Raw genomic sequence first — 17842 nt, forward strand, 5'->3', positions numbered from 1 at the left:
CATCCTCATTCACTCGCAAGTCGCCGTAGTGGCGTTAAAGAACCTGTGGAGCGTCGGCCTAACCGCCCCGCGAGGGGTCTCCCGGCCACCAATGCCATATGCTCATTATTATTATTATTTTCAGGAGGGATGGTTTGCTATAACGGAGTATGACTTTCATACGCAGACCAGGAATCAAGCAAAAGCAAGCTATTTTGACCATCTGTTGACCGAATGCAGTGCCAATACCGCAATTTTAGTCCTTTTACGCCCATTTTCCCACTCTTGATAGGTGTGATGTAAATATTCCCTACTGCCCTGCACAAGAAAGAACGGCAGAGGGAAGAGAACTTCCAATTTCCCGCAGCACAATAAATAACTTTCCAGCCAATTTACCACTGAGGTTAACAAATGATTCAAATGGCTCTGAGCACTATGGGACTTAACAGCTGAGATCATCAGTCCCCTAGCACTTATAACTACTTAAACCTAATTAACCTAAGGACATCACACACATCCATGCCCGAGGCAGGATTGGAACCTGCGACCGTAGCGGTCGTGCGGTTCCAGACTGAGGCGCCTAGGACCGCTCGGCCACATCGGCCAGCCGAGGTTAACAGTGGGAAAAATTGTATACGAATGAGTTAAGGCATCGATGTTAGCTGATCTTCAATACAATTCGCTTGGTGCCTCTAATTTCCAGGGTTCCTTTCATATTCATTTCCTCTTCAAATGCCGATTGATCGAGGTTGAAAACAAATTCCTTTCTGTACGACCGAATAAGTTTGTTTGTCTCATCTACAAATCTTCGGGCCGGTTCTGCAGTTTGCTGCGCATCGTCAAGTTGACGCTTTGTTTGAAATTTCGTTATCTTACGTCTTCCAATTGTGTAGCACTGTTTGAACCTATGCAACCATCTACTGCATCACTTGAAATCACAGTAACCTACGCCTCGCGCAATTTGATGTGCGTAACGCAGTAGGTCACTACCATGCACATTCTGCAAATTGTACCGAGCATCCATGAAATGCGGAAACACCAGTTTTTGTTATCAATGCGTCTTGTCCTCCTTTGAATATCTGCAGTTTTTCTTATTCATTACACGGCCATATTGCTGTGAACTTGTTCGAAATCTCTTCATTTTTTTTTTTTTGCTATGCTGCGGATGATCTTCCATGTACCTAAGTACGTTTAGTATCCGCTCCTTGGACAACGATCGTCCTCCACTACGTTTCACTGGAGACGGGATTTGTGGCTCCCTGTCCAACAGGTATGACGAACTACACGGCCCGACACCTGTTTCAATATCACTTTCACTTGTTTTTATTTATTTATTTTTTGACCATCAGTCTTCTGACTGGTTTGATGTGGCCCGCCACGAATTCCTCTCCTCTTCATCTCAGAGCAGCACTTGCAACCTACATCCTCAATTATTTGCTGGATGTATTTCAATCTCTGTGTTCTTCTACAGTTTTTGCCCTCTACAGCTCCCTCTAGTACCATGGAAGTCATTCATGTCTTAACAGATGTAATTTCATCCTGTTCCATCTCCTTGTCAGTTTTTTACACATGTTCCTTTCCTCTCCGATTCTGCATAGAACGTCCTCATCCCTTACCTTATCAGTCTACCTAATTTTCAACATTCGTCTCTAGCACCACATCTCAAATGCTTTGATTCTCTTCTGTTCCGGTTTTCCCGCAGTCTTTGTTTCACTACTATACAATGCTGTACTCCAGACGTACATTCTCAGAAATTTCTTCCTCAAATTAGGGTCTATGTTTGATGTTAATGTACTTCTCTTGGCCAGGAATATCCTTTTTTCCATTGCTAGTCTGCTTTTGATGTCCTCCTTACTCCATCCGTCATTGGTTATTTAACTGCCTAGGTAGCAGAATTCCTTGACTTCATCTACTTCGTGACCATCAATCCTGATGTTAAGTTTCTCGCTGTTCTCATTTCTACTACTTCTCATTACCTTCGTCTTTCTTCGATTTACTACCAGTCCATACTGTTTACTCATTAGACTGTTCGTCCCGTTCAGCAGATCACGTAATTCTTTTTCACTTTCACTCAAGATAGCAATGTCATGAGCGAATCGTGTCATTGATATCCTTTCACCTTGAATTTTAATTCCACTCCTGAACCTTTCTTTTATTTCCATCATTGCTTCCGCAATGTATAGATTGAACAATAGGCGCAAAAGTCTACATCCTTGTCTTACACCCTTTTTAATACGAGCACTTGGTTCTTGGTCATCCGCTCTTATTATTCCCTCTTGGCTGTTGTACATATTGTATATGACGTGTCTCTCCCAATAGCTTACCGTTACTTTTCTCAGAATTTCGAACATCTTGCACCATTTTACTTTGTCGAACGCTTTTTCCAGGTCGACAAATCCTACGAACGTGTCTTGATTTTTCTTTAGTTTTGCTTCCATTATTAACCGCAACGTCAGAGTTGCCTCTCTCGTGCCTTTACCTTTCCTAAAGTTAAACTGATCGTCATCTAGCGTATCCTCAATTTTCTTTTCCATTCTTCTGTATATTATTCTTATTAACAACTTGGATGCATGGGCTGTTAAGCTGATTGTGCGATAATTCTCGCACTTGTCAGCTCTTGCCGTCTTCGGAATTGTGTGGATGATGCCTTTCCGAAAGTCAGATGGTATGTCGACAGACTCATACATTCTGCACACCAACGTGAATAGTCGTTTTGTTGCCACTTCCACAAATGATTTTAGAAATTCTGATGGAATGTTATGTATCCCTTCTGCCTTATTTGATCTTAAGTCCTCCAAAGCTCTTTTAAATTCTGATTCTAATACTGGATCCCCCATCTCTTCTAAATCGACTCCCGTTTCTCCTTCTATCACATCACACAAATCTTCCCCCCTCATAGAGGCTTTCAATGTATTCTTTCCACCTATCCGCTCTCTCCTCTGCCTTTCACAGTGGAATTCCCATTGCACTCTTAATGTTATCACCCTTGCTTTTAATGTCACCGAAGGCTGTTTTATCTTTCCCGTATGCTGAGTCTGACCTTCCGACAATCATCTCTTTTTCGATGTCTTCACATTTTTCCTGTAGCCATTTCGTCTTAGCTAATTAATCATTGTTAATTTCACTTCTGATCACTGTACTTCTCATGTAAATTGTCCGCACAATCAAGCGTGTACGATACCACACATTCCACTGACTCACGTTTCGGAAACGCTAATATTCCTTCCGCCACTTCTTACCGACTCTGCGAAATTCCTTGCGTTCCTTTCTGACGATATGTCAAATTCGGCAACTGTTGTTGTAGATATAATTCAATGTTTGCTTTGTTTATCGTTGCCATTGCTCTGTTTTCTTTTAATACCATTATCACTGTAGTACTATAGTGATTTACTTGTCGACTAAGCAGTTCAACTACTCTCCGTAGCCTCATGCTGTGCTTACCATTAGACACCTCCAGTCCCGTCCCGTGTTGCCATTAGCAGCCAATATTGTGGCTGCATGGTAGAAAATATGTGGGGCGTCGAATGCCGTAAGCATCATTAGCTTTCTGCGATCTCGCTCTCAAGAGGTTCCTTGTAAGACCATCGGCTGGTACGAAAAATTGGCCAACACAAACCGTATACCACTAATATAGAACATGAACTCATACTGACCATCAAGGTCACGAACAATAGGAAGACAGTCAATTCTTTCCCGCATTAGCAGTTATCGTCAAAACGATAATCGTTGCCTACTTGATATTGTTCAGGAAGTTTATAGTTAATGTGACTTTACGTTTCTACATGAGTGGCCTGTGGTTTAGATTGGCCAATTTCTCATATAAGACGATGGTCTTAGACCGAAGCCGGCGGTAAATAAATTATCGCAGTGAGGTTTGTATCATGGGGTTCCTTAAGAATAAACGGGTTATCATGTAACGCGGTTAAGTACCAGTTTTACACAAATTGTGTTTTCTACTTCATTAGGTGTAGTTTAAAGAGGACTTTTTAATACTGAAGGAGCTGCCTACAATGATGGCTCATGTAGATGCTACAAAAGCCAGTAGATGGTATGAGAGGTAACTCCAGTGACTTGCCCCTGCAAATGAGGTAAGAGCAAAATGTGTTACACGAGCTGGCTAGACTGGACATAGACTTGATACACTTTCGCCCTCTCCTGCCATTTTGTCAGTTTCTTCTCTTCATTCGCACTATAATGCATAGTGAAAACAATATGACTAATTCAGCAAAGGGAAGTAACAGAAAACTGGTAACTCTAAAAGAAAGCTTGAGCGTAATGAACGCCACAGCAACAGCTTGCAATTAGTAACCATTTCAAGTCTTTCAGATGAAAAGCAGTTATGTTATGCACTTCCAGCAAGCAGCTGTATGGGCCTTACTGTTGTTGTTGTTGTGGTCTTCAGTCCTGAGACTGGTTTGATGCAGCTCTCCATGCTACTCTATCCTGTGCAAGCTTCATCGTCTTCCAGTACTTACTGCAACCTACATCCTTCTGAATCTGCTTAGTGTATTCATCTCTTGGTCTCCCTCTACGATTTTTACCCTCCACGCTGCCCTCCAATGCTAAATTTGTGATCCCTTGATGCCTCAAAACATGTCCTACCAACCGCTCCCTTCTTCTAGTCAAGTTGTGCCACAAACTGCTCTTCTCCCCAATCCTATTCAATACCTCCTCATTAGTTACGTGATCTACCCACCTTATCTTAAGCATTCTTCTGTAGCACCACATTTCGAAATCTTCTATTCTCTTCTTGTCCAAACTAGTTATCGTCCATGTTTCACTTCCATACATGGCTACACTCCATACAAATACTTTCAGAAACGACTTCTTGACACTTAAATCTATACTCGATGTTAACAAATTTCTCTTCTTCAGAAACGATTTCCTTGCCATTGCCAGTCTACATTTTATATCCTCTCTACTTCGACCATCATCAGTTATTTTACTCCCTAAATAGCAAAACTCCTTTACTACTTTAAGTGTCTCATTTCCTAATCTAATTCCCTCAGGATCACCCGATTTAATTTGACTACATTCCATTATCCTCGTTTTGCTTTTGTTGATGTTCATCTTATATCTTCCTTTCAAGACACTGTCCATTCCGTTCAACTGCTCTTCCAAGTCCTTTGCTGACTCTGACAGAATTACAATGTCATCGGCGAACCTCAAAGTTTTTACTTCTTCTCCATGAATTTTAATACCTACTCCGAATTTTTCTTTTGTTTCCTTTACTGCTTGCTCAATATACAGATTGAATAACATCGGGGAGAGGCTACAACCCTGTCTCACTCCTTTCCCAACCACTGCTTCCCTTTCATGCCCCTCGACTCTTATAACTGCCATCTGGTTTCTGTACAAATTGTAAATAGCCTTTCGCTCCCTGTATTTTACCCCTGTCACCTTCAGAATTTGAAAGAGAGTATTCCAGTTAACATTGTCAAAAGCTTTCTCTAAGTCTACAAATGCTAGAAACGTAGGTTTGCCTTTTCTTAATCTTTCTTCTAAGATAAGTCGTAAGGTTAGTATTGCCTCACGTGTTCCAACATTTCTACGGAATCCAAACTCATCTTCCCCGAGGTCCGCTTCTACGTTTTTCCATTCGTCTGTAAAGAATTCGTGTTAGTATTTTGCAGCTGTGACTTATTAAGCTGATAGTTCGGTAATTTTCACATCTGTCAACACCTGCTTTCTTTGGGATTGGAATTATTATATTCTTCTTGAAGTCTGAGGGTATTTCGCCTGTTTCATACATCTTGCTCACCAGATGGTAGAGCTTTGTCAGGACTGGTTCTCCCAAGGCCGTCAATAGTTCCAATGGAATGTTGTCTACTCCCGGGGCCTTGTTTCGACTCAGGTCTTTCAGTGCACTGTCAAACTCTTCACGCAGTATCATAGCTCCCATTTCGTCTTCATCTACATCCTCTTCCATTTTCATAATATTGTCCTCAAGCACATCGCCCTTGTATAGACCCTCTATATACTCCTTCCACCTTTCTGCCTTCCCTTCTTTGCTTAGAACTGGGTTGCCATCTGAGCTCTTGATATTCATACAAGTGGTTCTCTTTTCTCCAAAGGTCTCTTTAATTTTCCTGTAGGCAGTATCTATCTTACCCCTAGTGAGACAAGCCTCTACATCCTTACATTTGTCCTCTAGCCATCCCTGCTTAGCCATTTTGCACTTCCTGTCGATCTCATTTTTGAGACGTTTGTATTCCTTTTTGCCTGCTTCATTTACTGCATTTTTATATTTTCTCCTTTCATCAATTAAATTCAATATTTCTTCTGTTACCCAAGGATTTCTATTAGCCCTCGTCTTTTTACCTACTTGATCGTCTGCTGCCTTCACTACTTCATCCCTCAGAGCTACCCATACTTCTTCTACTGTATTTCCTTCCCCCATTCCTGTCAATTGTTCCCTTATACTCTCCCTGAAACTCTCTACAACGTCTGGTTCTTTCAGTTTATCCAGGTCCCATCTCCTTAAATTCCCACCTTTTTGCAGTTTCTTCAGTTTCAATCTGCAGTTCATAACCAATAGATTGTGGTCAGAATCCACATCTACCCCTGGAAATGTATCTAAAGTTAATATAAATTCTGCTTCATGAATGAAAATCACTACGCCCTGGGTAATTCAGATAAAAAAGACATATGGTGAAATAGAGGGATGGGAAATGATTAGAGCGTTGAAAAGGGGTATCGAAGAGAATATTACAAAACTATCATATTCAGGGAGGTTACTGATCAAAAAAGACTGTGTTCAGAGAAGAATGGATACCTCAGAAGTATGATGGAATGCCTACCTTCGGTGCACGAACAGATATACAGTGAACTGTGCGAAGAGTGAACAGTAAAACGATTGCCAAAGGTAGGAGTATTATAAAACTTGTTTGGCGGACTTAGCCCGTTTAGCATTTCAGTACAAATTTATTTACAAAAGTCGTTGTATATTTGTTATTTTTGCATCATTTCAAATGATAACTTGCTTTCCCAGTAATAGTGATTATGTGGAGTTAATGCCCATTATGACCATATTTTTTGAATAAAGTTGTTCTGAATAACCTAGAAAGAACATTTAGTTACTTTGCCCCTTTAGCATTATAACTGTTCAATTCTGAATCTGTAATTGGATGTATTACAATGGCCCTGCATATCTGACTTAATAAAATCACTGCCACCAAAAACAGTGATCGAGGAATTCGTTATCCATTATATTAAACATAGATCTCATTTAACTCAGGTTATTACATGTATGAGGGTAATCCCAAAAGTAAGGTCTCCTATTTTTTATAAGTACATAGTCCTGTTTATTTCTACAATGGTTTACACCAGTTTACAGCTTGAACATTTAGCTATTGTTTGACATAATCACCATTTCTGTCGATGCATTTTTGTAGACGCTGTTGCAGTTTTTGTATGCCCATGTCATACCAGCTCGCCGCCATGCTGTTCAGAAAGTTATGAACCTCTTCTTTCACCTCGTCGTCGGAGCTGAATCGCTGGGACCACAATTAACGCTGACAGGTACTGTGAGACTCAGAAAAAACTCAAACGGGCAACCAGAGAAGAGGAATGTTGAGCAAGGGCGTACACATTCTCCATGACAACGCTCGCCTACACATCGCTCAGCAAACCGTTGCTCTCCTGCAACAGTTTCAGTGGAACATAATTACCCACCCACCTGTTCCCTAGGTTAAAAGAACATTTGGCCGAAAAGCGATTCAGCTCCGACGACGAGATGAAAGAAGAGGTTCATAACTTTCTGAACAGCATGGCGGCGAGCTGGTATGACATGGGCATACAAAAACTGCCACAGCGTCTACAAAAGTGCATCGACAGAAGTGATGATTATGTCGAAAAATAGCTAAATGTTCAAGCTGTAAACTGATGTAAACCATTATAGAAATAAACAGATCTACGTACTTATAAAAAAAATAGGAGACTTTACTTTTGGGACTACCCTCGTAAATGGAAAAGAATGGTTTACCAGTCATTGACAGGAATAAGCTAATGCTTAGGCCAACCTGGATATGGGATTTGGGATGTGAATCAAATGAAAGCGTATCTGGATAATACAGATATATTCGCGTAAATCATACCGTGATTGCCAAAGGTTAGTGCAGTGAAGATAGAAAGTACTGCCAACGGATCTGTGTTTGCATCTCATATTGAACCTCTGACTACAAACAATTCTCAGAGTGAAGTTTGAAATTAAAGAACATTGTTAAAAATGATTCGACTTTCTCTGCAGTTCACTTCGCTGTTGCGACTGGGTCTGACCACACTCATATTCTGCTGGAGGCGGCTGAAATGGCTGTAAAATCGCTCATTAACTATTTACCTATAACTTGCATCTAAGTTCAACTTCGCTAGATGGGAGCCTCTTGCTGCCAGAGTGAAGTCTGCCTGAGGTGGTGCTTGGCTGGAGAGCAGCTTTCTGAAGTCTGTTCCCGACAAGGAGGGCTCAGTTCTCTGCGGTCTTCTGGCATCACATAATTTGATTGGCTGAATGACAAGTATTGGAAATGCCGTTTAGTAAGAAGTTGTTTTAAAAGACGCCGGTCCCCTCCCTTGCCCTTGTTTCAGGTGTTTAACGAGTCATGAAATCGCTGTACTGCATCGTTCTTCTTCACACCACAGGCATTGCAATATAGTATTTATCCGTCGATACCGGGCAGCGACTTTCAATTAAAAATGTCTTCCCTTGTGAGGGTGCATGTTGTGACGCAGGAACAACAACTGATGGAAGTGTGGGCCTGCCCGTGAGTCTTGCACAGGTAGCCAAAGCAGCCGCTTTCATAAAACTCCGTCCTACTCTCTCCCTCTGTGTACGTTTGGGTGATGGCCGATAAGGTCAGACCTGCGTAAGCACAATCATGTTTCTTACTTCGACTTCTATGTTATTTAGGTTAGCCAATGGTAGCTGTTTTTACAGTTCGTTAAAGGTTTTCCTGTGGGACCTGAAGGTGGTGGCGGTGCCACACAGTCTTCAAAGGTGCCCCAAACTTTTCTGTTGCTATTCCACTCTAAGATGTTTCGACGAATTCTGATTACCTGCGGAACTCTGACATAACAGCATGTTTGGATTTTCTCATTTTGAGGAGACAGAAGGAGTGATCTGTTTTACTTGCTAAAAACAATCTGCAGCCAGGATCACGTGAATATTTCTTTATTTAAAACAACCAGTTTCGACAGAATTTACTGTCATCTTAGGTCTTAAAATTATTGGAGTGAGGTCCGACTTAAAATAAACACGTTTCATAACGAAAAGATTTTTTAAGACCTGAAGGTGAGAGCAAACTCTGTCGATACCGGCAGTCTTAAATAACGAAATATTTTTGCGATCTAGGCGTTAGGATGTTATTAGAAAACAGCATGTATCCTCAGACCACTCACAGCTCGGCAAAGTCAGTCTCCGTTTTTTCCGCACTGCCTAGAGATACAATCCGCATTGTGACTTTGGGCGTCCGAGCAGAATCGGCTTCCTTCAAAGCTTTGTCCAATCTGATCTCCTGGGAAGATTCCTTGATGTGTTCGAGTGGGCCTACGGGTCTTCCGCGAATTCTGCTGTTTCCTAGCTGACTTTTATGATCCACAGCGCAACCCCTCGGCTGTAGCCAAGTGCAAGATGATTTCATCGAGGCTTCCTATTTAGGTGTATAAGCAGTTCAATAGAAGAAATGATTGTTTACAAAGTACTGGCAGTCACTGACACTGATTCATATTACAATCATGCTCATAAATTAAGGATAATTGCAGAACGTGGTGCTACACAACGTGGCACTACACTGAACTGGCGCTAATAGCATAGGCACGTAGGGAAAACACACGACACAGATTTGCAAGTCCACGGAATTGGTGATAAGTAGAGAAAGCCGTAACAAACACATTTGCTACAAAACGCCACTCTTTCCTGCGCATGTACCACGACATCAATATGGGATATGATCACCATGCACACATACACAGGCCCCACAACGGGTTGGCATACTCTGGATCAGTTGGTCGAACACCTGATGGGGTATAACCTCCCATTCTTGCACCAGTGCCTGTCGGAGCTCCTGAAGTGTCGTAGGGATTTGAAGACGTGCAGCGATACGTCGACCGAGAGCATCCCAGACGTGCTCGATGGGGTTTAGGTCTGGGCAACAGGCAGGCAACTCCATTCGCCTGATATCTTCTGTTTCAAGATACTCCTCCACGATCGCAGCTCGGTGGGGCCGTGCGTTATCATCCTTCAGGAGGAAGGTGGGACCCACTGCGCTCCTGAAAAGGCGGACATACTGGTGCAAAATGACGTCCCAATACACCTGACCTGTTACAATTCCTCTGTCAAAGACATGCAGGGGTGTACATGCACCAATCATAATCCCACCTCACACTATCAAACCACGACCTTCATACAGGTCCCTTTCAAGGACGGTAAGGGGTTGGTATCGGGTTCCTGGTTCATGCTAGATGAAAACCCGTCGAGAATCACTGTTCAGACTATACCTGGACTCGTCCATGAACATAACCTGGACCACTGTTCCAATGACCATGTACTGTGTCCTTGACACCAGGCTTTTCGGGCTCTCCTCTGACCAGGGGTCAGTGTAATGCACCTTGCAGATCTTTGTGCGAATAAACCACGTCTGTTCAGTCGTCTGTAGACTGTGTGTCTGGAGGCAACTGTTCCAGTGACTGCGGTAAGGTCCTGAGCAAGGCTAGCTGCAGTACTCCGTGGCAGTCTGCGGGCACTGATGGTGAGATATCGGTCTTCTTGTGGTGTTGTACACTGTGGACGTCCCGTACTGTAGCGCCTGGACACGTTTCTTGTCTGCAGGAATCGTTGCCATAATCTTGAGATCACACTTTGTGTCACACGGAGGACCCGTGCTACGACCTGCTGTGTTTGACCTGCCTCTAGTCGCCCTAGTTTCTACCCCTCACAACGTCATCAGTATTTGTTCTTTGAGCCATTTTCATCACACAATCACCATTAGCACATCTGAAGACGTCTGCCCACTTACTCGCTGCACCGTACTCTGACATGCACCAACACACCTCTGCGTATGTGGGCTGATGCAAGCGCCACCGTGCAACGACCGCAGGTCAAATGCACCGCATGGTCATACCCTGAAAGCGTTGTTTCACCATGTATCCGCATTATCCTTAATTTATGAGCATGAGTATACATTTTTCTCTGGGGATTAATTTATTCTGAGTTGTTTCTTGTTTTCATTTCGAATTTAATATCACTTACGGGCCAATTTGGGAAATAACAGGCGGGTAATAATTCATTGTTCACAGGAACAGGACGTTGTTTGTGTTCTCGTAGAGGCCTTGAAGTACCATGAGATGTCGACCACCTGCCGTGTCATCCATGCGTTGCTGCATGGGGCGGATATGGTATGGAGTGGAATGGGACCAGAGTACTGTTCTCCCGGCATTTAACCAACTTTCCAGAGGACTGTGTTCCTACCCCTCTTTCAAATAGATCCTCAATTAGCATCAAGAGGCTGAGTGCACCCCACACCAGTTCTCCCACCAAGGAAAAATTATTGGTAGCATCGGGAGTCGAGCCCAGGTCCTCCGATGGCAACCAGCTACGTCGGCAGACTTGTTATTTGTGTTCCAATTTACTGTTACCTGGTCATTTGAACTATTGTGTTGAAATGATCTATAGTCTGTACTGTAGTGGTGTTTTGGGCTAAATATTGAGCGGTTTGACATTTCACAGGATGGGTCTGTTCCACTGAATATTGTGCTCAGATGAATTATGTTCTAGAGAAAAGTTGTGTTTTATCTTCTCACTTTCTTATTTACTGCGTGTCGAGTGTAGAATGATTTACTGGTTTTAACTGTTTTGAGGTTCTTAATCTGTGGTCAGTGGAAAAATTTTTATATAATCTTTATGCTTTAATTTTTAATTCTTCAATTGACATTAAATGAGGAAACTTGTGAACAGGGAGATTTAGTTATTGAGAAGTAAAAAAGTGCTTTGAAGGATATTTTATTTTTCTGTGGGCAAATCCACTAGCAGGCTCCAGTACCTATTAAAATATTTCCTAATATCCGTTCCATTAAGTTTACATATCAACCCTTTGATACCCCAACCTCACATACAATGAAGGGGAAAAAAACATCAAGCAGGAGTTGTGTGACACAAACGAAAGTTAGTAGGCGTGTACCTACATCTGAAATACGATGTCTATTGAAATTTCGCGCCAGTTCCATAAGAGGCGCTAGTCACGCCACTATGAGGATGCAAATCAAGTTTGCTTTAAATGCACGCTGTAACGATCGTGAGCGATACTTACCTTTGAGAGTGGCAGAATGCCTTTAAAGTTACAAAGACGCCAGTATCAGAACATCCCTTAGTTTGAACGAGGTCGTGTAATAGGTCTACAAGGAGCTGGGTGTTCCTTCTACGATATTGCAGAAAGACTTGGCAGGAGTGTAGCGTCTGTACATGATTGCTGGCAGCGGTGGTCGCTTGACGACCGGGCTCTGGACGGCCACGTGGTACTACCGAGAGCGCAGAGCGTCGTGGTCGGTGTTCGGCTCTGGCGCGTCGTACTGCATCTGCAGCAGCCACTAGAGCAACAGTTGGCATCACTGTGACAAAACGAAATGTTAGAAATCGTTTACTTCAAAGACTGTTTCGAACGAGACGCCCTGTAGCCTGCATTCCCCACTGACCCCAAACGACAGCCATTTGTGCCTTCAATGGTGCCTAATTAGAGCTCATTTGAGGGCTGGGTGCAAGACTGTTTTGTTTTCTGATGATAGCTTGTTCTGACTCTGTGTCTGTTAGCAGGAGCTCAGTTGAGGGCTCAGGAGCTCAGTTGAGGGCCTACAGCCAACCTGTCTGTGTGCTAGACACACTGGACGTATACCTGGAGTTAGGTCTAGGGTGCGATTTTGTATGACAGCTGGAGCATTTTCGTGGTTATCCGCCGCACCGTGACTGCAAATTTATACGTCAGTCCGGTTATCTGACATACTGTGCTGCAATTCAAGAACACCATTGCAGGGGTGTTTTCCAACAGAATAACGCTCGCCCACATACCGCTGTTGTAACCCAATACGCTCTACAGAGTGTCGACGTGTTGCCTTGGCCTAGTCGATCACCACACCTGTCTCCAATCCAGCGCATATGGGACATCATCGGACGACAATTTCACCGTCACCCAAAAATAACATTAACCGTCCCCGTATCGACCGATAAAGAGCAACAGGCATGGATGTCCATCTCACAAACTGAGATTCGGCACCTGTTTATCACAATGCATGCGATTTTGTATCCTTGTGGTCACCAGTTTGACGTTGCATCGGTTGTTAATATAACAGCTTTTCAAATTTGCAGCGCTTACCTCGCGCTTACATTAAACTTTGATCCTGCAATGTTAATCATTTAAATACGTTATCTAGAGAAATATATTCTCGAAGTTTCATTACTTTACATTAATTACACTACTGGCCATTAAAATTTCTACACCGGGAAGATGACGTGCTACAGATGCGAAATTTAACCGACAGGAAGAAGATGCTGCGATATGCAAATGATTAGCTCTTCAGAGCATTCACACAAGGTTGGCGCCGGTGGCGACACCTACAACGTGCTGACATGAGGAAAGTTTGCAACCGATTTCTCATACACAAACAGCAGTTGACCGGTGCAGCCTGGTGAAACGTTGTGTAAGGAGGAGAAATGCGTACCATCACGTTTCCGACTTAGATAAAGGTCGGATTGTAGCCTATCGCGATTGCGGTTTATCGTATCGCGACATTGCTGCTCGCGTTGGTCGATATCCAATGACTGTTAGCAGAATATGGAACCGGTGGGTTCAGGAGGGTGATACGAAACGCCGTGCTGGATCCCAACAGCCTCGTATCACAAGCAGTCGAGATGACAGGCATCTTATCCGTCTGGCTGTAACGGATCGTGCAGCCACGTCTCGATCCCTGAGTCAACAGATGGGGACGTTTGCAAGACAACAATCATCTGCACGAACAGTTCGACGACTTTTGCAGCAGCTTGGACTATCAACTCGGAGACCATGGCTGCGGTTACCCTTGACGCTGCATCACAGACAGGAGCGCCTGCGATGGTGTACTCAACGACGAACCTGGGTGCACGAATGGCAAAACGACATTTTTTCGGATGAATCCAGGTTCTGTTTACAGCGTCATGATGGTCGGATCCGTGTTTGGCGACATTGCGGTGAACGCACATTGGAAGCGTGTATTCGTCATTGCCACACAGACGTATCACCAGGCGTGATGGTATGGGGTGCCACTGGTTGCACGTCTCGGCCACCTCTTGTTCGTATTGACGGCACTTTGAACAGTGGACGTTACATTTCAGATGTCTTACGACCCGTGGCTCTATCCTTTATTCGATCCCTGCGAAACCCTACATTTCAGCAGGATAATGCACGACCGCATGTTGCAGGTCTGTACGGGCGCTTCTGGATACAGAAAATGTTCGACTGCTGCCCTGGCCAGCACAGACTCCAGATCAATCACCATTTGGAAACGTCACTATACGCCAGTCACTACTCTTGATGAACTGTGGTATCGTGTTGAAGCTGCATGGCCAGCTGTACCTGTACACGCCATCCAAGCTCTGTTTGACTCAATGCCCATGCGTATCAAGGCCGTTATTACGGCCAGAGGTGGTTCTAGTATAATATATTTGTCCAATGAATACCCGCTTATCATCTGCATTTCTTCTTGGTGTAGCAATTTTAATGGCCAGTAGTGTAGGTTTGGTGATGCTATTTTCTTCCGCCTGGGTATAGAGGTGTGTTTCACTCCTCACAGTAATTATCTCCTGGAACTAATACATATGCCAAGTAAGACTGGTTGAAACTGTTTCAGGAGTTTCAGAATCATGCTGAAACATTGACTCAGACTACACATATGTTTACATACACATACATCTATATATATACGTGCAGTTTCTGTGGACAGGCGCAGGCTGGAGGTGGCGGTGTGTTCTGCAGCGGGACGGGGGGCACTCACCGTGGAGCGGCGGCGGTCTGTGGCGCTGAGTACGGTGGGCACCCTGCGCAGGCGGCCGGGCCGCGGCCGCTGGTGCTGCTGGTGGTGCTGATGGTGGCGCGCGCCGTCGCAGCCCGTCCCCGCGCCGCGCACGCTGGCCGAGTCGGCCGACGCCGACGCCGAGGCGGAGGCGGAGCCGGCGGCCAGCACCGAGGCGCAGGTGGCGGCGCGGCTCAGCGGCTGCAGCTCGAGCGCCTCCTCGCTGCGCCCGCCCACCGCGTCCTCCTCCTCCTCCTCCTCCTCCTCCTCGTCCTCGATGTCCGCGTACTGGTAGTAGTTCTCGTAGATGGAGCCCCCGGCGCGCGACTCGGGCGGCGAGCAGCCTCCACTCGTCGTGCTGCCCCCACCGTACGACTGTGGACACACCACACCGGGGGTGCTGGTAACTACACGGACACCTAGCCCGTCGTCTAAGTTGTGTGGAGCACTGTCGATGTATACTATCTGATCGAAAGTACCGGGGAACCTCTATACAGGGTGTTACAGAAAGGTACGGCCAAGCTTTCAGGAAACATTCCTCACACTCAAAGAAAGAAAATATGTTGTGTGGACATGTGTCCGGAAACGCTTACTTTCCATGTTAGAGCTCATTTTATTACTTCTCTTCAAATCACATTAATCATGGAATGGAAACACACAGCAACAGAACGTACCGGCGTGACTTCAAACACTTTGTTACAGGAAATGCTCAAAATGTCCTCCGTTAGCGAGGATACATGCATCCACCCTCCGTCGCATGGAATCCCTGATGTGCTGATGCAGCCCTGAAGAATGGCGTATTGTATCACACGAAGGGTCTCTACATTTGGTACAGGGGTTGCGTAGACAAGAGCTTTCAAATGCCCCCATAAATGAAAGTCAAGAGGACTGAGGTCAGTAGAGCGTGGAGGCCATGGAATTGGTCCGCCTCTACCAATCCATCGGTCACCGACTCTGTTGTTGAGAAGCATACGAACACTTCGACTGAAATGTGCAGGAGCTCCATCGTGCATGAACCACATGTTGTGTCGTACTTGTAAAGGCACATGTTCTAGCAGCACAGGTAGAGTATCCCGTACGAAATCATAATAACGTGCTCCATTGAGTGTAGGTGGAAGAACATGGGGCCCAATCGAGACATCACCAACAATGCCTACCCAAACGTTCACAGAAAATCTGTGTTGATGACGTGATTGCACAACTGCGTGCGGATTCTCGTCAGCCCACACATGTTGATTGTGAAAATTTACAATTTGATCATGTTGTAATGAAGCCTCATCCGTAAAGATAACATTTGCACTGAAATGTTGAATGAACCACTCGCAGAAGTGTGCCCGTGGAGGCCAATCAGCTGCTGATAGTGCCTACACACGCTGTACATGGTACGGAAACAACTTGTTCTCCCGCAGCACTCTCCATACAGTGACGTGGTCAACGTTACCTTGTACAGCAGCAACTTCTCTGACGGTGACATTAGGGTTATCGTCAACTGCACGAAGAATTGTCTCGTCCATTGCAGGTGTCCTCGTCGTTCTAGGTAATCCCCAGTCGCGAGTAATAGGCTGGTATGTTCCGTGCTCCATAAGAAGCCGATCAATTGCTTCGAACGTCTTCCTGTCGGGACACCTTCGTTCTGCAAATCTGTCTCGATACAAACGTACCGCGCCACGGCTATTGCCCCGTGCTAATCCATACATCAAATGGGCGTCTGCCAACTCCGCATTAGTAAACATTGCACTGACTGCAAAACCACGTTCGTGATGAACACTAACCTGTTGATGCTACGTACTGATGTGCTTGATGCTAGTACTGTAGAGAAATGAGTCGCATGTCAACACAAGCACTGAAGTCAACATTACGTTCCTTCAATTGGGCCAACTGGCGGTGAATCGAGGAAGTACAGTACATACTGACGAAACTAAAATCAGCTCTAACATGGAAATTAAGCGTTTCCGGACATATGTCCACATAACATCTTTTCTTTATTTGTGTGTGAGGAATGTTTCCCTGAAAGTTTGGCCGTACCTTTTTGTAACACCCTGTATAATGCGGAAGTGGCAACCGTATGTCGCGAGACGCGGACGCGTCGGTGTAAATGGAGACGGTGAGTGTTGTGTTGTCAGTAGAGAAGCATCAACGGCAGACTGTGATGGCTCTAGTTCTTCCACCGTAATCGAGTCCATCAACATGAGGTAGCCAAGGAGGTGGAAACGTGGGTTCTACATCTACATCCACATACATACTCCGCAATCCACCATACGGGGCGTGGCGGTGGGTACCTCGTACCACAACTAGCATCTTCTCTCCCAGTTCCACTCCCAAACAGGACGAGGGAAAAATGACAGCCTATATGCTTCTGTACGAGCTCTAATCTCTCTTATCTTATCTTTGTGGTCTTTCCGCGAAATGTAAGTTGGCGGCAGTAAAATTGTACTGCAGTCAGCCTCAAATGCTGGTTCTCTAAATTTACGCAGTAGCGATTCACGAAAAGAACGCTTCCTTTCCTCTAGAGACTCCCACCCAAGTTCCTAACACTCGCGTGATGATCAAACCTACCAGTAACAAATCTAGCAGCCCGCCTCTGAATTGCTTCTATGTCCTCCCTCAATCCGACCTGACAGGGATCCCAAACGCTCGAGCAGTACTCAAGAATAGGTCGTATTAGTGTTTTATAAGCGGTCTCCTTTACAGATGAACCACATCCTCCCAAAATTCTACCACTGAACCGAAGACGACTATCCGCCTTCCCCACAACTGCCATTACATGCTTGTCCCACTTCATATCGCTCTGCAATGTTACGCCCAAATATTTAATCGACATGACTGTGTCAAGCGC

The 17842-nt window shown here is 44.7% G+C and overlaps 1 protein-coding gene across 1 annotated transcript in view; it reads right to left on the reverse strand.

Moving 5' to 3' along the window:
- The window catches only part of LOC124788679 (probable serine/threonine-protein kinase DDB_G0271402), a 280476-nt gene that overhangs the window by 17232 nt on the left and 245402 nt on the right, over positions 1-17842 (reverse strand). Inside the window, exon 3 of the mRNA XM_047255960.1 lies at positions 14989-15381. Coding sequence (XP_047111916.1) covers positions 14989-15381 — 393 coding nt within the window. The remainder of the gene's footprint in view (positions 1-14988; positions 15382-17842) is intronic.

The sequence above is a fragment of the Schistocerca piceifrons genome, chromosome 3, assembly GCF_021461385.2.
Source record: "Schistocerca piceifrons isolate TAMUIC-IGC-003096 chromosome 3, iqSchPice1.1, whole genome shotgun sequence".
Classification (NCBI taxonomy): domain Eukaryota; kingdom Metazoa; phylum Arthropoda; class Insecta; order Orthoptera; family Acrididae; genus Schistocerca; species Schistocerca piceifrons.